General features: G+C 41.2%; 1 protein-coding gene across 4 annotated transcripts in view; it reads right to left on the bottom strand.

Moving 5' to 3' along the window:
• LOC126456729 (androgen-dependent TFPI-regulating protein-like) overlaps positions 1 to 24,006 on the bottom strand; it is a 211,502-nt gene that overhangs the window by 30,203 nt on the left and 157,293 nt on the right. For all 4 annotated transcript variants that reach the window (XM_050092474.1, XM_050092473.1, XM_050092472.1 and 1 more), the window contains exon 2: positions 5,249 to 5,389. In XM_050092474.1, the coding sequence (XP_049948431.1) occupies positions 5,249 to 5,389 (141 nt within the window). The remainder of the gene's footprint in view (positions 1 to 5,248; positions 5,390 to 24,006) is intronic.

Genomic DNA, 24,006 nt, shown 5'->3' with positions numbered 1-24,006 from the left:
AGCACACACCCCAAACCCTTACAGAGCCTCTACCATCTTGAACAGCCCCCTGCTGACAAGCAGAGTCCATGGATTCATGAGGTTGTCTCCATTCACGTGCATGTCCATCTGCTCGATACAATTTCAAAGGAAACTCGTCCGACCAGGCAACATGTCCATCTGCTCGATACAATTTCAAAGGAGACTCGTCCGACCAGGCAACATGTTTCTAGTCATCAATCATCAAGAGTCCAATGTCGGTGTTGACGGGTCCAGGCGAAGCGTGAAGCTTTGTGTCGTGCAGTCATCAAGGGTACACGAGTGGACCTATGGCTAAGAAAGCCCATATCGATGATGTTTCGTTGAATGGTTCGCATGCTGACACTTGTTGATGGCCCGTAATTTAAATCTGCAGCAATTTCAGGAAGGGTTGCAGTTCTGTCACGTTCAACGATTGTCTTCTGTCGTCGTTGGTCCCGTCCTTGAAGGATCTTTTTCCAGCCGCAACATTGTCGGAGATTTGCTGATTTACCGGATTCCTGATATTCACGGCACACTCGTGAAATGGTAGTATGTGAAAATCCCCACATCATCGCTGCCTCCGAGACTCTGTGCCCCGTCGCTAACACCACGTTCAAACTCATTTAAATCTTGATAACCCACTATCTCAGCAGCAGTAACCGATCTAACAACTGCACCACACACTTTTTGTCTTATACAGGCGTGCCGACCGCAGCGCAGTATTCTGCCTGTTCACATGAGTATGTACGAGGGTTGTTTTTTAAGTAAGGGCCGTTCGCGCGTATAGTCCCGTAGTTCGCGCGGACGCCGCAACAAGCCACCGCGCCACTTGCCGGCATCCTTCCCGTTCACACTGATGCAAGTTGCATCTCTGTATCTGACGTGTACGCATCGCTGTGCTACTTTATAATGTTTACGATTATTGAATCGCCCGCCGCGTGTGAGATACGGTCAGTGATACGTTTTTTGACCGCAAGAAGCCTATCAGCTGCAGAAATTCATCGTCAGTTAACAGAAGTTTATGGCTTGAATGCAATGAGTGAAGGTAAAGTGCGTCAGTGGGTTAGAGAGTTTAAAAATGGCCGTCAAAACGTCTATGACGAAGAAGCTCAGGCCGGCCCTCTGTGATCACTGATGATTTGGTGGCTGCAGTCGAAAGAAAGATTCGTGAGGACAGAAAATTCACAATTTCCACTCTTTCTTTGGAATTTCCACAAGTTTCCAGATCGGTTTTGTGCAAAATTGTGTCTTAAAACCCAAACTTTAAGAAACTGTGTTCTCCATGGGTACCCAGACTCCTCACAGAGGACCACAAAGGGAAGAGATTTGCCACTTCATTGGACTTTTTGATTCGTTACCAGAAAGAAGTGGATGACATGTTGAGTCAAATTCTCACTGGAGATGAAACATGGGTATCCCATATCACTCCCGAAAGCAAGCGACAATCGATGGAATGGCGACACACAACCTCACCCGTCAAGGTCAAAGCCAAACAGACGCTGTCAAAGCGCAAGATTATGGCAACTGTGTTCTGGGACCGGCGCGGTGTTTTGCTAGTGGACTTTATGCCACAAGGAACGACAATCAGATGCCTACTGTGCAACTCTAAAGAAGCTCCGCAGAGCAATTCAAAACAAAAGGCGCGGCATGCTGACAAAAGGAGTTTAGCTCCTGCACGATAACGCTACGCCTCACATCTTTCAAAGACTCGGGATTTGATTAATTCTTTTAGCTGGGAAGTTTTGGACCATGCACCATACAGCCCCGACCTTGCTCCTAGCGATTTTCACCTTTTCCGGTACCTGAAACACCATCTTGGCGGGCAGCGCTTCAATGACGACGGTGAAGTGAAAGCGGCCGTGAACTCTTGGCTGTCGGAGCAGGTGGCCGAATTCTTTGAAGAGGGAATTAAAAACTTAGTTGTACGGTATGACAAGTGCTTAAATAAACAAGCCAACTATGTAGAAAAATAGGTAAAAGTGTGTTTTTTGTTTTGGTCATCAGTCTACTGACTGGTTTGATGCGGCCCGCCATGAATTCCTTTCATGTGCTAACCTCTTCATCTCAGAGTAGCACTTGCAACATACGTCCTCAATTATTTGCTTGACGTATTCCAATCTCTGTCTTCCTCTACAGTTTTTGCCCTCTACAGCTCCCTCTAGTACCATGGAAGTCATTCCCTCATGTCTTAGCAAATGTGCTATCATCCTGTCCCTTCTCCTTATCAGTGTTTTCCACATATTCTTTTCCTCTCCGATCCTGCGTAGAACCTCCTCATTCCTTTCCTTATCAGTCCACCTAATTTTCAACATTCGTCTATAGCACCACATCTCAAATGCTTCGATTCTCTTCTGTTCCGGTTTTCCCACAGTCCATGTTTCACTACCATACAATGCTGTACTCCAGACGTACATCCTCAGAAATTTCTTCCTCAAATTAAGGCCGGTATTTGATATTAGTAGACTTCTCTTCGCCAGAAATGCCTTTTTTGCCATAGCGAGTCTGCTTTTGATGTCCTCCTTGCTCCGTCCGTCATTAGTTATTTTACTGCCTAGGTAGCAGAATTCCTTAACTTCGTTGACTTCGTGACCATCAATCCTGTTGTTAAGTTTCTCGCTGTTCTCATTTCTACTACTTCTCATTACTTTCGTCTTTCTCCGATTTACTCTCAAACCATACTGTGTACTCATTAGACTGTTCATTCCATTCAGCAGATCATTCAATTCTTCTTCACTTTCACTCAGGATAGCAATGTCATCAGCGAATCGTATCATTGATATCCTTTCACCTTGTATTTTAATTCCACTCCTGAACCTTTCTTTTATTTCCATCATTGCTTCCTCGATGTACAGATTGAAGAGTAGGGGCGAAAGGCTACAGCATTGTCTTATACCCTTCTTAATACGAGCACTTCGTTCTTGATTGTCTACTCTTATTATTCCCTCTTGGTTGTTGTACATATTGTATATGACCCGTCTCTCCCTATAGTTTACCCCTACTTTTTTCAGAATCTCGAACAGCTTGCACCATTTTATATTGTCGAACGCTTTTTCCAGGTCGACAAATCCTATGAAAGTGTCTTGATTATTGTTTAGCCTTGCTTCCATTATTAGCCGTAACGTCAGAATTGCCTCTCTCGTCCCTTTACTTTTCCTAAAGCCAAACTGATCGTCACCTAGCGCATTCTCAATTTTCCTTTTCCGTTCTTCTGTATATTATTCTTGTAAGCAGCTTCGATGCATGAGCTGTTAAGCTGATTGTGCGATAATTCTCGCACTTGTCAGCTCTTGCCGTCTTGCCCAGCAAGTAATGCACCGCATTTTTTTTTCTCAGTGGAAAACAATGCTACAAATGCGAAACGTTACTTATGTAATATTTGAAGGCTCCTAAGTGAGCACACCAAATTTCCGTCACTTCGTTGGAAGTGCAGGACGGTTTGAAAATGGCGTCTGTAGGTGATGTTATATTACATTACATTCATCGTTTTCCATGAATCCCTTGGAGAGGAGTCTCTGGGTTGTGTTGTGGAAAGAGTCAAAGTTTTGTTTCTATTTTTTTTACTCAGTTTCACGGATATTGTACAATTCTAATACAGACAGAGTTATGAGCTATAATCGTTGTGAAGATATTCATCGATGGAGTAGGAGGAGTTGGCCAACAGGAAGTTCTTTAATTCACTCTGAAACCGATCAGTGTACGTTACAAGCACCGTGTCGTCATTGAATTTCTCACTGAAAAGAAAGAAACTGTGGGGGAATATTCACAAAAATGCAAAGTCTATGGAGCATCTGTTCTCGACAGAAGTCCAGTTAGTCGCCGGACACGGAGAGTGACGTCATCAGACGGCAGTTCGGCGGAGCTCCACGATTTGCAGCGGTCGGGGAGACCATCGAAGGCTGTCACACTTGACACGTTGCAGGATGCTGATGTCATTCGCGAGGACATCTGTCAAACAGCAAGGGAAGTGTGGATCCAATTCTCCACACTCATGGATATTTAAAAGTGTGTGCAAGATGGGTCTGGCGGTGTCTAACGGTGGATCACAAATCGCACAGAAAACACCTTTGTCTTGATTTGTTCCAAAGTTTTGAAGCTGAGGGGTGTGGCCTTGTTGTCCCGGATTTTGACAGGTGATGAAACCTGGGTTCACAATTTTGAGCCAGAAATAAAATGACAGATGATCGAATGGCCCCATTCCCATTCCCACGGAAGAAAAAATTCAAAGCAACTGCATCCATAGGTAAGGTCGGGATCACTGTGTTCTGAGACTGTGAAGGTGGTATTCTCATTGATTTGATGCCAAGAGGCAGTACCATTAATTCAGAAGCGTATGTCAACACATTAACAAAACTCAAGACGCGCTTACAGCGACGTCGGCGCCACAGCCACCCAGGAGATGTTTTGCTGCAACACGATAACGCTCGGCCCCACACAAGACTGGGGACTGCTGAAGACATCGAAAAACAGGGTTGGACAGTGTTACCCCATCCACCGTACGGTCCTGACCTAGCCCCCTCGAACTTCCAGTTGTTTGGCCAATAAAGATGCCAATCATGGAAGACACTTTGAGGACGATTAGGACGTAATTGACACAGAGAAGCACTGGATCCGCCACGTGGACAGGAACTGGTACCGACAGGGCATACACGCCCTTGTTTCGCGCTGGAGGAAGGCCATACAATGGGATGGAGATTACGTGGAAAAATAAGGTGTGTAGGTAAAACTACATTCTTTCGTGTGTGTAATTCTCATTATGTTCAATAAAGACTTGTTGTAGAGAACAAATGCGGTGCATTACTTTCTGGATAACCATCGTATGTACGAAATAAAGTATGCATAGAACCTTCTGAACACGAATCCTACTGGCATTACTCCGTTCTTTTTAAATTATAGGGCACATGTCCTGTGGTACAAACTGTCTCTTTAATGCAGTGGTTCTAATTGCCTTCTGTATCCTCACGCCGTTGATCACTGCTGACTTTTCCCACCTTTCAGGGGGAGTTTCCGGAGGACAAGGTGCTGTCCTGAAACTCTTGTCCACTCCTCTGCCCTCTCTGGCGCGGGGGTGCCTCCTTACACAGGGCGTCTTCGGCCGCGACTTTTGATGATTTTTATTCAACATTTAAGCAGTGTCTGGGTTCGAATGCAGGACCCAGGACGTGACTAGTCAAAGGCGCTATCCCTCGACTATTACTTCAGTGGAGTTAAATATGTCAACATGTGAACAAAATATTTGGAATATACTTACAGTGTTGATAGGAACGACACATGCTGGGAACAGGAAGTTACGCACTGCCGAAGCGGCTTTCCTGGAGTAGGGGAAGCGTCCTGGGAACGCCTTCACAATGTCCACCCACAGGCTACTGAAGACGTACACCTGCTGAAGGACCTGTAACAAGAACGGAGGTAAGCATAGCTGTAGAGATGGTGTTTAACACATGTAGGTTAATAGCAAAGCACACTGAATTCCTTACATGCACAAGAGTTGTTTGAAATACGAAGTGGTATCCAAAAATTTGAATTTTTTGCGAAAATGGTTCCGTGTACACTGAAATACCGCTAGATGCCTACTCATACATCCTTCTTGAATTTTTGTGGCACATAGCTGCGAGCTGAGTGGTTTGGTTGGTTACTGGAGAACATACTCCTATTTAAAAACGTTCAAATGTATGCGAAATCTTATGGGACTTAACTGCTAAGGTCATCAGTCCCTAAGCTTACACACTACTTAACCTAAATTATCCTAAGGACAAACACACACACGCATGCCCGAAGGAGGACTCGAACCACCGCCGGGACCAGCCGCACAGTCCATGACTGCAGCGCCTTAGACCGCGAGGCTAATCCCGCGTGGCTACTCGTATTTCCATTGTTGTGTTTCCATTGTTGTGTTTCCTTAAGCTTGCCATTGTGCGCTGGCTGACGGCTTACCTTAAGGAACAGCGTGTCTGTAAAAGTTGCGCTTCAAACTTGGGAAAAACGCTGTAGAAATCAAATACTGCAGCAAAATTTTGGAGATGACGCTTTAGACCAGATACAGACTTGCGCCTGGTATAACCGCTTTAGAAGCGTGTGGATATCGAGTGATGACGACGAGCGTTCCGATCGTTCGACAGCTGACGTCACACTGATAAATGTTCAGTCTGAAAGATCGTAGACAGACCATTAAACACCTTTTCAGCACTTCGGGAATAAGTTACGGCACATGTGAACGCATTCTATCAGAAGAATTCGACATGAGATGATTGCGGTGATGTTTGTGCAACGACTGCCTTCAAGACAGTCAGAAGCAAGATCCAGAATGAGATTTTCACCCTGCAGCAGAGTGTGAGCTGATATGAAACTTCCTGGCAGATTAAAACTGTGTGCCCGACCAAGACTCGAACTCGGGACCTTGGCCTTTCGCGGGCAAGTGCTCTACCAACTGGAAGTAGTAAAGCTGTGAGGACGGGGCGTGAGTCGTGCTTGGGTAGCTCAGCTGGTAGAGCACTTTCCAGCGAAAGGCAAAGGTCCCGAGTTCGAGTCTCGGTCGGGCACACAGTTTTAATCTGCCAGGAAGTTTCATATCAGCGCACACTCCGCTGCAGTCGCTAACTCTTAAGCCAGCATAATGGGCGCCGATCACATCCCACTTAGTAGGACTGCGAAAAGAGTGATGCCCGATCTCTTGGCTTGACAAACCCCCTTCCCCTACTTGGTCCGCCAGTAGCATTCGCAATACGCAAGCTATTCGCTTGAAGAGAAATCAGAGTCACAAAAAGCTACAGGACGAACCCACGGGTACTGCCAGGAAATGTCATGTTACAAGACTTGCTCGAACAGTGCAACTGAAAGTGTGCTGGCTGTAAAAAGCACGTGTCTGGGTTCGAGTACCAAGTGAGCAAAGAAGGGTAATTTGGCACAAATCCTCAAATTGTGTCATATTTCAGGCATCCTAAGAACACTATGGTACTAGCTGGTTATAACCAGCATGTGACTGATTACGAAGTGTACCACGTAAAGTACAAGACGTTTCAACATAACACAACGTGTTTGACAAGTGACAGAGCGAAAAGGGAAGAGAATTTTACTGTATAGTTGATTGTTTTAACTACTATGCAGGGAGTCCCAGGAAGAATGGTCAGTAATCAGGCCTATGACAGGAACGAACATTCCCAGCAAAGAAAGTTTGGTAATCGTGGACTCTAAAATGGTTATCTTAAGAGCTGTGAGTAGGTCTTAATTTTCGATGCCGTGAAACAAATCTCTTCTATTGCAAGCGCTTTCTTTCTGTATTTTGGAGGGAGGTATTATTGGGCCAAAACAAGGAAAAATTGTCGAGTAAACACTGTCTCTAAAACATATACCTTAAGGGCTATGAGCACTTGTTCAGTAGAGGAGATATGCTTCACGGTAGTGAAGATGAACAAGTATGCATAGCTCTTAAGGTATGCACTTTAGAGTCCATGTATACTTGACATTTCTTCGTTGCTTTGGCCCATACTACCACCTATCACAACATGGAAAATAAAGAGCGTGCAGAAGGAGAGATTTGTTTCATAGCATCGAAGATGAAAAAGCGCTCTTTGCTCTTAAGGTATGTATTTTAGAGCACGGGTTTACTAGAGTTTTTCGTTCCAAATGATCGTTCCTACTCTAACAACCCTACCACAACAAAGGTCAAAAATTAATTATGATTGTAGTGTTGCTCACGCTGCTAAATATTGCATTTTCGGGCAACAACGAAGTTATATTATGTGGCAGGTGTCATTAGAGCACAGTTAATGAAGTCATTTCTTGAAATAATGGATAAACTTGGCACTCATCTTTTCGTGTTTCCCACGCTGGTCTCGTTGTGAACTCATGGCTCAATCGTCGAAAATCTAGGTAGTGATGATTCCAGGCTCGGATGCAAAGAGGCCTAGGTGTTATTCTGCGATATTCAAAAGTTCTATAGATAAACCATTCTTGAAGATTAAACTTTTGCAAGTTAGGACAATGGTGATGTAAAAAAGTAATCAGCACTCCGAATTTAAGTTACACTTCTTTTTTATTACATTTGTTGCAATTTCACGTAACTTGTTCCAAAATATCACTTCACAATATAAAACATACTTGAAAATATCTTCCTCACTTTTGAAGTCCACATTTCATAAACTGACTACAATTTGTGTCTTTTTAACATGACGACCAAAGCCTGACTCTCTAATAACCGCTTACGCGCCCAAAAATCAGAGTTACAAGTACGTCAATGATCATAGTGACAAAAGAAAGAATACACATAAGAATAATATCATTGCAATATATGCATATCGATGTATCGAAGTACCTCTACATTAATGAAATCAAATCTGAATGTTGTCACAGAAATATGTTAACTATTTTACAGAAACACAGTATAATATTGCTGGTATCGAGAGGTTGAGGTGAGGTGCCGTAATGGTTATGTAATTAAAGTACCATTACACTACCACATCCATGAATCTCATCATTCGTCCTGGGACATTCTGTATTTACCATCAGAACGACGTAGCACAGTGCCTCATCGGTAGAACTTGTATTCAGGGTTGATGAGTTCCCTAAGTAACTTCAGGCAAGAAGTCCACGGTTCCCCTTAGTTTTTTCCGAAAAAGTATAGAGTCACTTTATGTAGTCATTGTCAATTGTCGAAGCCGATGAGACACTCTCTTCAGTATCAGTCACGTTGTGCCTCTCAAGTGTAACAGGACAACGACACACATAAATATCTTGACACAGCACAGCACCATCAAACAGCATTAAAAATGTAGCTGCTGTCAAGCAGTTTCAAAACAGAGTTGCGTAGCAGTTTTAAGTGCCTCTGCTTATTCATGGCTTTAAAGTGTTCTCGCCAGTCTATTCCCGGCCCGAAGCCAGCCAACGTGCGTCCCAGTCAGCTGTAGGAAGCCAAACAAGTGGTTTCACGCCTACAGGGCTGTGATATTTCGACAGGTAGATCTGACAATGCGAAATGTCTGCTTTGTCAGCAAGAAGCGAAACTGATATGCTACACTCATGATCTCCGAAAACTGCTGTTCCAGTTGTAAGTAGGCTGTTTAGGTTTTTACATTGGTAACGCCACGTAGCGCTCTGTATGAAAATCACTGGCTGTGCTGTGTGCAGTCTGTGGCTGGTTTGCATTGTTGTTTGCTATTGTAGTGTTGGGCAGCTGGATGTGAACAGCGTGTATATATATAATGACTTTTGAGCGCTATTAAGGTAAAAGCATTGCTTGTTCTCTATCAAAATCTTTCATTTGCTAACGATGCCTATCAGTAGTTAGTGCCTTCAGTAGTTTGAATCTTTTATTTAGCTGGCAGTAGTGGCGCTCGCTGTATTGCAGTAGTTCGAGTAACGAAGATTTTTGTAAGGTAAGTGATTTATGAAACGTATAGGTTAATGTTAGTCAGGGCCATTCTTTTGAAGGGATTATTAAAAGTCAGATTGCGCTGCGCTAAAAATATTGTGTGTCAGTTTAGTGTTGATCAGAATAAGTAAAGAGAGTAATGTCTGAGTACGTTCAGTTTTGCTCAGCTGTTTGAAAAGCAAATAACGTAAGAGGTTTATCAGCACAATCATTCATAAATTTTTCAAAGGGGGCGTTTCACAGTATTGATCCTAATACAGTCGGGGTTCGATCCCTAGACGGTTCGAAGGTTTTTTTCTATCTCTTATTACTTGTTTCACCGTGGGAAATGATTTGTTAATGCGAGATATGTGAAGTTGCGCCGTGGTTTTGCAGTCCACGTTAAACTACTTTAGTATACTAAAGTAGGCGGTATCTTTCCGGGTTTCTAGCCGATTTTTACGGATCTGTCGAAATCGTGTGTGCAAAATGTAATTGTCCTCTCAGCCAGAAGATCGTAAACATATTACCAATCAACCAAATACGCCGAGATAAACCTCAGAATTCATATAATCAAGTAAACGAATAACCTATAAATACTGAAGCACTAATCTTCACAATGCTGCAAATAAAAGTGGATGCTTAATTTTATCCATATCTGTGGTATTATTTGAAGTGTGCGACTCTGTTTCGAATTTATTAAATAATTTTAATTTTTTCAGTCACTTTTTACTAATATTGATTAGCACGACCCGTTTCGGCAGCATGGTAACATTATCAGGTGCATTTCAGTAACGTGCATGTCATTGTTATGCACCTGATGACTGCTGCATGATGCCAAAACGGGTCGGCCTACTAAATAATGGTAAAAAGTGACTGAAACTGTTAAAATTATTTGGTAAATTTCTTAGAAGGGGATGAGAAATGTTCGTAGATTTTAAGCAAGCGAAAAATAAAAAATTATAGACCTCTAAAGATGATGTAACTGTCGTTTAGTGTTACATTAGATTTTATTGTATTGAAATACAAAGATATATCGAAGCCTCTGGATCCATTTTGAGTTGTTTATTGTTAACACCAGTGCCACGTGTAGGATACTGGAGTTATATTTTAAGCTTGAAATTATAGTTCACAGCCGGCTGCTTTAAGAGGTCAGACGCGAGGAAGCACATTAATGCACCCGAAGATTCTCCCTAATGACGTCGTGTGCGATTAAAATAATATTATTTTGTGTCTGAAGACCACGTTTGAATGTATATCCCTTACAAACATTCATGAAAACTGAAAAAAAACAGTATCTGAAGATAGAAAAGAGTATGTGCCGAAACACTACGAAACTGAGCATATGTATGATAGACTGAAACTGACTTAAGATGGCTGATCAGCAGTCTTCAATCAATACCTCATGTTAAAATATATATATATATATATATATATATATATATATATATATATATATATAAAATTAATCTGACCGCTATACTTCAGGAACAGAGTTTCGTTAGAATTTAAATCGCCTCTTTGACACTGTAGGCAAAAGCGAACTGATGACGAAGTTCGGCAAGAAATTGGGGGGGGGGGGGCGATAGTGGGGTGATGTGGTGAAGAAGGGAAGGGTAGAGAAGGGGAGGGGGGCAGAATCGAGGGGTTGTTGTTAAATGAACGTTCACGTCGCTCTCTCGTAGAATTTTTGCACAAAAACAGAAAACTTAAAACCAAGATGGCTTGATAGCTAATTGAGCGGGGATAATCCTGAATACGAACCCAACATTGTGGAAGTCACATTCGGCATAGAAATTGTATGGGTAGGTTAGGAGGCAGGAAAACTGTTGTGTTAGGGAAAAAGAGCCAACAATATCTCTCTTATCGCTCCGTTACTATCTGCAGTGATAAGCCGAAGAATGGAATACTAATAGCGTCAAGGCGGCGCCAAAATTCTCTTAGCGAGAGGAATCTGGTCGACTAGTTTCAATTATAGGAACCTTAATCTGGCTGGGTAATTCGCCGTTGAAAACATGTTATTCAAATTGTAACAGCAAGTAGCGTGGAAAAACAACATCATTAAATCAAATTCTCCATTCACGTGATGAGATATTGACTGAAGCGATTAATAACTCTAATAATCTAGTCGGTTTTTTCTATATATTAAAATTATGAAAAAATGTTTATTGTTTTTTATGACTTCTTCTACCAGATTCCATTACTTTACTTTACTTTTTACTTTAATTTACACGTGGCTAAGGCCTTATCGACCATACACCTGCTCTACGAGCCTCTTCCAATTATTTCTATCCAGGGAAATTGTTGTCCAATCAGAGTTGATGCCCATCCTAGCTGCATCTTCCCGGATATTCTCCATCCACCTAATTCGAGGTCTTCCTCTTCTTCTCTTTCCTTCTAATTTCTTAGTGGATGCTATTTTGGGTAGTCTGTTCTCCGGCATCCTTGCTACGTGACCAGCCCAGTGCAGTCTTCTCTTCTTTAACATTTCCGCAATGGTACTATGTTTGTACAGCTCCCGTAGTTCTTCATTTTTCCTTATCCTCCACTCCATGACATTTTCATTGAAGATTGGTCCAAATATTTTTCTTAGTATTTTTCTTTCAAATATCAACAGTTTTTCTTCATCTTTTTTCCTGAATGTAATAGCTTCACATCCATATAATGCTACTGGTACAATAGTTGACTGATAAAAACGGATTTTGAATTCAGTACTAAGTGATCTCATCCTTAAAATTTTGATACAGCTGTAAAAAGTTCTATTAGCTGCTGCTAGACGGGCGTCTATTTCTATTTCTGCTCTGTTGTCTCTGCTAAAAAGACTCCCTAAGTACTTGAAGTGGTCAACTGCCTTGAAAGTGAGACCATTTACGGTCAGTGGTGTATTCTTTTGGAGTTTTTTACTTATGACTAGATATTCTGTCTTTTCTTCATTCACATGAAGTCCAGCTTTCTCAGCCATTTTGTAATAATTTTGCATCATCCTGATTAATTCAGCTTTTGAAGTGCTTATTAAGGCTACATCATCTGCATAAGCAAGTCTAGTAATGTTCTGTCCCTGCAGTTGGATCCCTTGTGGATTAGTTTTGGTGAATTCTCTATCAATCTTCTCTAAGATAATATTAAATAGAATAGGTGAGATGGCATCCCCTTGTCTCAGTCCAGTGTACACCTTAAAATTTTCAGTCACTCCTGCAGGTGTCTTAACTTTGCATATGGTTTCTTCCAAACACATTTTAACTAATTTGATTAATTTTAATGGTATTTCAAATTCTTTCATGGTGTTTAAGAGTGTCTGTCGGTGTATGCTATCATAGGCCTTCTTGAAGTCTATAAATAGAATATGGATATCTACATTAAATTCCCATGCCTTCTCATTTATTTGTCTCAATGTGAATAAGTGATCCAAAGTGGATCTGTTAGGGCGGAAACCACATTGGTAGTCCCCAATCAGTTCTTCGGTTATGGGAATCAGTCTGTGTAGTATACACATCGACAAAATTTTATACGTGACATCGAGTAGGGCAATTCCTCTGTAGTTATCACAGACAAGGGGATCATTCTTCTTAAAGATGGGGCATATAATTGCAGTTTTCCAATCGGCCGGTATGTTTTCTGTCTCCCAAATTGTTTCAATTAAGGAATGTAGTTCTATTTCCAATTGTGGTCCTCCATTTTTTAAAAGCTCAGCATATACCTGGTCTTCCCCACAGGTCTTGTTGTTCTTTAATTTCTTTATTGTTTGTCTTATTTCATTTACTGATGGTGTGGAGACTTGTATATCAACTGTATCTGGTTCTTCAAATGTAAAGTAATATTGTGGATCATTGCAGTTGAGCAGCTGTGTAAAGTATGTCTTCCATGTTTCTTGTATGTCATTCTTGTTTGTATTTTCCCATTATGGTCCTTTATAAACTGTCCCGTTTTAGTGAATTTTCTCAAGGACTTTTTTATATTCTGGTACATCTGCCTTGCTCTGTGATGCTTGAAATCATCCTCCGCTTCTCTTACCATGTTGTTGTAGTGTTTTCTCTTCTCTTGTCTTAGAGTTCGTTGTGTTTCCTTGCGGATTTTATAGTATCTCTCCTTTAGTGTAATATTGTCCATGTCTTGCAACCATGCCTTCCTCGCATTTTGCCTCTCCAGTACTCTTTCTTTATATTAAACCAGATTTTGTTAGTTCGTTTTCTTTTACCTATAGTTTTGGAAGCTACATCTTGAATACTGTTTCTGAGGTGTCTCCATCTACTTTCCACGTCTTGCTGGTCACTATGTGTCAGTCTAGATTCCGATAGGTTAATTTCCATTTCTTTCCTAAAGTTTTCTTTTATTTTTTCTTCTGCCAGATTTTCTACATCGTACCTTTTAATTTCAACCCTATTTGTACTTTGTTTCTTTTTTAGCTTTATTTTCATTTGAGCTATGATTAACATATGATCTGTCTCACAATCTGCTCCCCTAAAAGTTCTAACGTCTTTAATACTGTTTTGAAATCGTCTTTGGATGGCGACATGGTCAATCTGGTTCACTACTTTTCCATCTGGTGATATCCATGTCCCTAAATGAATGCGTTTGTGTTGGAATTTTGTGCTGCTTAATGTGAGACCATTTGCCATTGCAAAGTTTATGAGTCGCACACCATTCTCTGAACTTTCATCATGTAAGCTGTAATTCCCAATGGTTGGTTTGTAGATTTCTTCTTTTCCTACTTTGGCATTAAAGTCTCCTAACACTATTGTTACGTTATGTCTACTTATTGAATTATATGTCTGTTCCAGTTGACTATAAAATTCTTCTTTCACGTCATCTTCCTTATCTTCTGTGGGTGCATGAACATTTATAAATGTAATATCAAACCACTGAGCCTGAATTGTAATGTGTGATATTCGGTTGTTAATTGATTTGAATTCCTTTATTGTGTCAATTGCTGTTTTATGAATGTAACAGCCCGTTCCAAATTCATGGTGCTGACCGCAGTCTCCATACATTATTGTCCTGTCTCCTATTTTCATTGATCCCGTTCCCTGCCATCTTATTTCTTGGAGCGCTACCAGTTGTACCTTGTATTTTCCTAGTTCATTTATTAGTATTTGTGCGCTTCCTGGGCGGTATAGACTTCTGACATTCCACGAACCAAAAGAGAAATCCTTGTAACTTTGCCAATTTCTGTTCCAGTAAATTCTGTCCTGTTTCCGAGGCATACCTTGAGTGTCCTGACCGGCCATTGTTTTACGTGAGTGGGTTGGTAGCCCTCTGCACAACCCCCAACCTGGAGGACCAGGAGTCTTGATTTTGGGGTACTCTACCCCTAGGGATTTGCCTTCACCATGGCTTAACGAGTCTTCCCTACCCGTGCTAGTTTTGGTCCAGATTCCATAAGTTTTTTAAAATTTGTACTTAAACTAACCGAAAAATTTGAGTGTAATATGTCACTTTCCAGAGTGAAGGTCACATTCAATATTTCTAGCTTGAGGGCCTTCCTTACACATCAGTTATATTGAGGGTAAATGTCAACAACAATAAACGAAATTTACATTTTTTTATATTTTTTGTGATGGTCACAAAGTATACATTACTGTAAACGAACTGATATGGTTAAGGGTGTGTTAAAGGAATTTTCAGGTTCTGAACCCTGATTTCACATCGGTACCATTTTAAAGAGTTTATTTTAATACCATTCAATAACAATCAACGGATTACGTTTTGTTTAATTTTTTTTAGACTGGACACAAAGTAACCCCCCCCCCCCCCAACGTTATGGAAAATGCTATGGTATTGTCATAAGTCACATATACTTTGTAGGAACAGTAAGCTGAACAAAAGTTGCATACATTTATTAAAATAATATGCTGACGGAGAGAAGTTGCAACACCAAGAAGGTTGGTTGGTTGGTTGTTTTGGGGAAGGAGACCAGACAGCGTGGTCATCGGTCTCATCGGATTAGGGAAGGATGGGGAAGGAAGTCGGCCGTGCCCTTTCAGATGAACCATCCCGGCATTTGCCTGGAGTGATTTAGGGAAATCACGGAAAACCTAAATCAGGATGGCCGGACGCGGGATTGAACCGTCGTCCTCCCGAATGCGAGTCCAGTGTCTAACCACTGCGCCACCTCGTACCAAGAAGGAGTTGTACGACATAAACGAAAGCTTTTCAATGTGAATAAACTTGACCAACAGCCACATGCTTTAAGATATTTTATTTTATTCAGAAAGCAACCAATTTCGGCAATTCATATTGTCATCTTCAGGCCTCATACGCTTTTATCCAAGTCAACGAACTTATGGTATAGCTCCATAAAACACTAGATATCTTAAATTCCAGCCGATATTCTCTGGCCGTGATGGACCAACAGAGATTAAACGAAAACTGGTGGCCGTGTTTCTGCATCCGAAAGATGACTATTCAAATTTCGTACCAGTCGCATACTTACTTACTTCTTCGTGAACGGAAACCAGGCCACAATCTTTCAGGCCAGTATAGGGCCAAGTCCAAGGCTTCTTTTCTTGTCCAGCCATAAATCGTCGGGGTTGCACCTATAAGGGCAGTTTGGGCAGGCGAGCAGATGCTCCGTATCGTGCACAACGCCACAGTCAAACTCATCATCCGTGGTTCCAAGACCCGACCTAATCATATTTGTCTTCACTGGGGCCACCTCTGTCCTCATTCCATTCAGTGTCCTCCACGTCTCCCAGTTCGTGCTGAATCCGCTAGGTACTTCCCGTGTAGGTGGGTAATCAGCTGGTGGTTCTTCTGCGGTGGTGGTGGTGGTGGTGGTTAGTGTTTAACGTCCCGTCGACAACGAGGTCATTAGAGACGGAGCGCAAGCTCGGGTTAGGGAAGGATTGGGAAGGAAATCGGCCGTGCCCTTTCAAAGGAACCATCCCGGCATTTGCCTGATAAGATTTAGGGAAATCACGGAAAACCTAAATCAGGATGGCCGGAGACGGGATTGAACCGTCGTCCTCCCGAATGCGAGTCCAGTGTGCTAACCATTGCGCCACCTCGCTCGGTGGTTCTTCTGCTGTCGTGGCTAAGAACCTTTTACGGGATTTCAATCGCCCGGGTTTACACTCGCTGCCAAAAAGCGGATGCCGGTCTTCAATAGTTTCTCTGAGTCTCTCTGTGAATTCACGTGGTGTTCTCAGAGAGTTGGGATTCACAAACCCGGCAGCTCTATATATTTTTGGTAGGGAAGTAGGTTTCATGCACACCGTTGTTAATCGACATGTTTCATTAAGACTTATGTCGACCTTCTTTGCATGGGCTGATCTGGACCATACTGGGCAGGCATATGCGGCTGCAGAGAAGCTTAAGACTTGTGCGGTGGTTCTTAATATGGTAGGGTTAGCACCCCATTTATCTGTTAGCTAGTTTCCGCAGAATGTTATTTCTGGCAGTTACCTTTTGTCGCGTCTTTTCGCAATGGTACCTGTATGTCAGAGATTTATCGAGCACCACGCCTAGGTAAGTTGGTTTGTCGGTATGCTCCAGTGTGGTATTGTTCCAAGAGACGTTAAGTTTACGGTTAGCTTACCAGGACCGAAGCTGGAAGGCGCTGACTTGTGTTTTGGACGCATAAAAGTGGCGCTAGAAGCACCACCATGAGGATGCTAATCAGGTTTGCTTTAAATACACGCTGTAACGGCCGTGAGAGTTAAGTACCTTTGAGATTGGGAAGGAGCGTCTGGTGCCCGGCACGAATTCGCCCGACGGACTTCTGTCGAGGTCCGGTGAGCCGGCCAGTCTGTGGAAGGTTTTTAGGCGGTTTTCCATATGCCTCGGCTAATGCGGACTGGTTCCTCTCATTCCGCCTCAGCTACACTATGTCGGCGATTGCTGCGCAAACAAGTTCTCCACGTACGCGTACATTACTCTACCACGCAAACATAGAGGTTACACTAGTCTGGTGTTAGACGTTCCCTGGGAGGGGGGGCACCGGGGGCCGAACCGCACAATAACCTTGAAAGGGTGGTTCGGTGTGGGGGTTGTGGACCATTGCGGCTGCGGCAGGGAAGGAGCCTCTCCGTCGTTTCTAGGTCCCCGGTTAACATACAATACAATACCATTGAGGTTGGGCGTGGTGAATTACTGTTAGTCTAGAATGTCTTTAAGGCTAGAAAGACGCCTTTATCAACACCTCACTTAGCTTGAACGAGATCGTGTAGTAGGGCTACGAGAAGTTAGATGTTCCTCTGCGATACTGCAGAAACACTGGGCAGGAGTGTAACCACTGTACATGACTGCTGGCAGCGGTGGTCACGAGAATGTAGGGTTGCAACAAGACCGGGCTGCACTTGGCGCTGTTGAAACGGAACACCATCATGCTCGGCGTATGGCTCCAGCGCCCCGTACTGCATCTGCAGCAGCAATTTGAGGAGCAATTGGTACCACAGTGACACAACGAACTGTTACTAATCCGTTACTTCAGGGATACCTCCGAGCCAGGTGCCCTGTAGCGTGTATTCCACTGACACTAAACCACTGCGGCTTTAGTGGCTTCAAGCGAGAGCTGATGGGGTGGGGGGAAGGTCTGTTGTGTTGTCGTAGGACAGCTTGATCTGCCTTGGTGCAGTGAGGCCCGTGTGTTGGGGGCAACAGGCTAGCCGAGGCCCTGCAACGAATCTGTCTGAGTGGTAGACACACTGGACTTAAACCTGTCGTTATGGTCTGGGGCGCTATCTCGTATGACACCAGGAGTACTCTAGTGGTTATCCCACGCACCCTGACTTCGAATCTGTATGTCAATCTGGTGTTTAGACCTGTCGTGCTGTCACTCATAAACAGCATTCCAGTGGGCGTTTTCCAACAGGATAACGCTTGCTCTACAGTCTGTCGATATGTTACTTTGTGCTGCTCTATCACTAGATTGACTCCAATCGAGCACGTGTGGGACATCATCGAATGACAACACTAGCGTCATCCACAAACAGCATTAACAGTCCCTGTACTGGCCGACCACGTGCAACAGACATGGAACTTCATGCCACAAACTGACATCCGGCACCCGTGCAACACAATGAATGCACGTTTGCATGCTCGCGTTCAACAATCTGGTGGCTATAGCGGTTATTAATGTAACAGCATTTCACATTTTCAATGGCTTATCTCGCGTTTACATTAACCTGTGATACTGCAATTTTAATCACTTAAATACGCCGGTTATTAATATAACAGCATTTCACATTTTGAATGGGTTACCTCGCGCTTACATTAACCTGTGATACTGCAATATTAATCACTTCAAGCAATGTTAATCACTTTAATATGTTACGTAGACAAACGTATTCCCGAAATTTTATTACTACATTAATGGCTTTTTGGTGTTGTGCTGTTTTCTGTCAGCGTATTTATATGACTACAGAAACGTGTTACTCTATACCTATTCACCAACACTGGCCGAATCGTATGAAGGAGAAAACTATGCTCTAAATCAGAGAATACGGCTGCCGCATCAAACGTTTTAAGCCTGCGGTTACATTGTATTTCATTTACTCATAAGAAACAGTTACATTCACAAGAAAGCAGAGCACCTAATTTTTTTCAGCTGGTGTTGTATTTGTCGCTATCACTACAACTGTCGAATTCGAGTGGATTGTTGGCAATATGTTTCACCAGTGAAGAAAACGTGCCGAGTAATTTTGATGATATTCCAAACTAATTATACAAATGTCCAAAATTAGCATGTGTGAAACGCTCATTGCAGATTATTAACTACTGTACTCTCAGATTATTAACTACTGTACTCTTTTTGCAAAAATAAGGAATTACTACGACATGCCTCCGAAGATATCAAAACTCTTTGTAGTACAAAAATGCATCTTCGAGCTACTCATTTTTTGCAGAAGATTTACGAGAAAATAATCTCAAACCTATACAAGAGAGAAACACATGAACATAGTTAAATGAAAGACAATCCCTAACCTCCTTACAAGAAAACTATCACATATGCAAAACAAAGCCAAAAAAGAAGCTACTACTAAATGGTCAAGTCAATGTGACTAACCATTCACTATTTGCACTGACTGATCATATAATAGACGGAAATTTCAAATAGATGGTCAAAAATCCAATTTCTCTCCTAAGTATATAAATGAAAAATGGTAAAGAAAAGTAATGTATAGGAAAAAAATAAATAATAAAACAAAAAACAAAGAGTACACACACACACACACACACACACACACACACACAGACACACACACACAGAGAGAGAGAAAGAGAGAGAGAGAGAGAGGGAGAGAGAGAGAGAGAAACATACGTCTACATAAATATAGCCAAACAAAAATACAGTTGAAAGCAAAATATGAGAATGCTGACAACACTTATAGAAACGAATGCCACTCGGAACGCAGAAAATGGCAGTTACTGTGCTATGTTTCGAAAACAGCGACCACAAGGAAAACTGCAAGCTTTCGCTCAGTTAGCCATATGGCAGAAAGCTGTTATCGCTTACAGATTATGAATCAGACGCTGATCTGCATACATACACTTCCACGTTTATAAAAAAAAAACTTCAGTTAACTGTTTTAGACCCATAACCTAATTGAACAAAGGATAACCTACACGTACAAGATAGACAATCGTGTAGTATTTCATTATACCCGCTGAGGATGCCTTGTAAATAAGCAAACGCATCTGGGTGCACAAATTAAATGAAAAAAATTAATGTTCAGAACTCAAAAGGTGTGTTTCTTTTAACCTACTGCAATTATATACAGCTGCTGAGAAAATACGGGAATCTGTGTGTTGTATGTCAACATATGAGCACACTGACACAAAACTGGAGAAGCACTGTAATTAGTCTACAACACACAAAAAAAACAGAAAAAATAAAAAAAATTGACGTATCCGTCTCATCTCTGTGTTACAAGACATCCACTAAAAACAGATTTAAATCAGGCAATGGAACAAACTGGCTTCAGAAATGTATATAGCACAATGCATCAGTCGAAATTCGTGGACTAAGTTATGGATTGGTGCAATGAGTGAGGATTACCACATTATCTAGCTTTCGTAGACCTTGAGAAAGCTTTTCGTTTAAATAGAAAGTAATCTGTTCTGACAGCTGCTGAAGAAAATGTACACCAACTCTACAATTTCCACCAGAGACCTTCGGGTTAGTGAGAAGTTCAGAATGGAAAGAGGAGTAAGGCAACGAAATCAATACCACGAAAACTACAGCCAAGACTCGTACAGGAAGTTTTCAGATCTTTAAACAAGGACGAGGAAGAAGAAGTAACACGTGTTAATGGACACTTCTGCGCCATCTTCCTTTTGCTGATGACGTAACACCGTCTGCTTCCAATGTAGGCAGCTTTCAACAATTATTGGAGAAAGTGATCTATGTTATGAAACCAATATCCCTGAACCCCATTCCAGTTCGAGGTTGCCTGTCTGACAGCTTCTAGGGGCAACAAACATTTTATTTTCAAAGTTTCACGCAATTATTAACCCATTTCAAAAATTTATAATACGTTCATAAGCTACTCACAAAGAGGCATCGTATATTGAAAGTTTAACACAATTAGACAAGTAACACAATAAGAAACTGTGTTTTTGTCTTGAGGCAGCGAAACTGATGGCGCGAAAATACACGTACTATATTCATCCCGTATTGGAGAATGACACATAATTTTAAATCTTTGTGAATTTTTTCTTACTCGCGCACACCACTTCTGCACATTCAAAATGATGAAAAAAAGTTTATCTCTTATTAAATTTTCGCTGATCATGTAGTGGAACTTCAGCATCAGATGTGACGTTTTAATTTATTATTTCTTTACTATTTGCTCTATTTGCAACTCACTTTGCAGAGAGTATCTAAATATATTACTGAATTCACCTGTAAAATTATACCATCGTACAACATATAGTTCAGCAGATGTGACGTTATAAACATTCAGATGCGTGAAAAATTAGCTTTTGATTGAAATGGAGTACAAATTACCCAGACTATATTCAGCCATTGTCTCCAGAATTTGCAACAAACTTTAAGCATGATTTGAAACCTTTCCTAAATTTTTTCTAGTTTACATGCCTAAAGTCCAATAACTATTCAACACATTAACACATTTGCGAAGGAATCAAAAGCTGTTTTATAGCTGGGAGTTTGACTCTTTAAGGAATGACGGGCTTACCGGTAATGTATGTTCGAAAGTAGGCCTTAAATAAAGAATAACAGGGCGGATATAATGTATACCCAACGTAATGAAAAGGAATTGTACAAATTTAAAATTACGAAACAAAGTGATGAGTTTCGAAACCAGGGCAGCTGAGGACAATAACCGAATGGACAATACAAGAAACAAAGGCAAGAGTGAAACGGTATGCAGTCCTTTTGAGTAACTAAACATGGTTTTCAAAACCATGTTTCCGATGTTTCTGAAAAACCAAGTTTACAATAAATGTGTATTTACCTTTTAAGTGCTAAAATTATTCCAATACTGACGACAGCTCTGCGAGCAATGGATAGACACCGAGAATTAGTTGGAGATGTTGAGATTTACTAAGAGTCACGATAGTAAACAATATTTATTTAAACATTGCACTTACAGAAGTATTGGTACTTAAAGCAGGTTGTATGACAAGTTTTTTTTGTGGAAAATATTAAAACAATGCATTCATAAAATCATTACGAAGTTTGGATTTGACGAGTATTTGTAACAGCTAGGAAGGGATAAGAGGGAAAGAGTCAAGTAGAAGATGAAGTTGTGATAATAATTGAAAATAACTGGAGGTGTAAGGGATATTTAACAAGGTGAATGGATGGTAGGTGTATTGAGGGAGTACTTTGGTGGATTCCAAGAGACAAGGAAAGACCGAGACGACGACCTAATGGAAGACGTGTGGCTTACATTGGGAAAGATGCAGGAAAAAGAGAGACGAGTTCATCTGAGGACTGTAACGCACTGTAAATTCTATGTGTGGTCTAGTTCCAACAGTGGATGTCCAATAGGCGTCCGCTCTGAGGACAGTAATGAATAAAAATAAAAAAAATATGCTGAATTTGTAATTTCTAAATGCTCAGAATCACTAATTATGTGGCGTCAAAAAGTAATTTAAAGAGTCTAACACTCTAAAGTGTAACGCTGTGTTACAATCATTGTTTCTTAGCTAAGATCAGTTACTACTTTCCTACATTAAAGAAGAGAATAAAGTAACATAACGCATTTGTTCATGCACCTGCAAGCTGTAAGCTGAGAAAGTATTTTAGATATTACAGTCGTACTATGTCTATTTAGCTTAATCAAAAAATATGGTTGAATTCCACTTCGTGATTGAAATGAAATGGTATATCATTTATATGTCAAGAAGAATAACAATGCAACGTTGGACCCGCTATAGAACCTTGTGGAACATCGTGACAATCCAGATTCTGTTGCTCCTCTCAGCAGATTAGCTGAACAGTCTAGTATGCCGAATACTGAGACTCAAAATACTTTCATTTATCCAACGCCGTTTGCGTGATTAACTCTTCCCCGATACCGCCAACTTTGCGAGTGAATTTGCGCCGTCAGAGTGAGTTTCCGTTCCCAGCCTGTCACGTTCATTACTGCAGCTGCCAGGGGCAGACTTCGAATGAGTTGACGGCCAGTGAAACCGAGTCGCTAATGACACAGAAAGTGAAACTTTTAACGCAGTTAATTGATTTCGTTGGTGATTGCTCTGCGTGACATTAGCCGGACGCTGTTTCGTTTATTGCGATCTCCTCTCGGACGGAAGTGCTACAGCGCAGCTCCGACGTTCTAAACTTTATTTACAGCGTGACTCATTTGCAGTGAACATCCATTGCAATCGAAAGCTTCGCTGAGCTCGTAATCACGGAAAATATTCATCTCTGCCTACGAGTAGATAATGCTAAACGAAATGCAACTTGGTTACAGTATGCTAGAAGCTACTGGAAGAAGTATAGGAAAATTATAGTACACCAAAAAATGTTAGCAATTAACGCAACTATCAAAAAAGGAACAAATGAAAGAAAATAACTATCGACAGTTATTAATAATAATGTAAGCAGAAATAAATCGTCTCATTAAAAACTGAAGAAAGAACTGTTGAAAAACTCATACAGATTGCTAACATATTTAATGAACATGATACAGATACTACAGAATTTAATCAAAATCAAAACAGTCCTAATGAAGACATGTTTTCGTATCCAGTCACTACAACAAAATTAAGAAACACAATCAATAAACTAAAAAATAAAATATTCTGTGGTACTGATGGTATCAGAAATGAATTGATTAACTTTCAAGCAAAGAAGACTCTCATGCAACTGATATAATCAATACATCATTTAATACTAGAGAATTTTGTAGTGTACCTAGGAACATATGATGTCTCCTGGTTGGTGTTTAAATTTGCTGTCTGATTTTAGAATAATGTAATGAAATGCGCACTCTAAACAGCCATAAGCAGTTTGTGGCATTTTGTACTGTTTCTGTTGTTGTGAGACATAAGGCTGTATTTTGTGAAGCGTTTGCAAGTATTAAGAATTCTACATATTTAATTGCTGTAAGATATTTTGAAGGTTTCTGGAGGCTGTTGTTAATTCTTCAGTTAGAAGGTTTTATGGTGAGTAATATCCCGCATATTTTTTTAAAAATAGTTATTTAACGTGTGGATGATTAAAAAAGTACTTGGTAGGTCGTGAACCATCT

This window comes from Schistocerca serialis, chromosome 2 (genome assembly GCF_023864345.2).
Source record: "Schistocerca serialis cubense isolate TAMUIC-IGC-003099 chromosome 2, iqSchSeri2.2, whole genome shotgun sequence".
Taxonomy (NCBI): domain Eukaryota; kingdom Metazoa; phylum Arthropoda; class Insecta; order Orthoptera; family Acrididae; genus Schistocerca; species Schistocerca serialis.
Note: the sequence above shows the minus strand (reverse complement) of the source record. Positions and strands in the feature narration are given on the sequence as shown.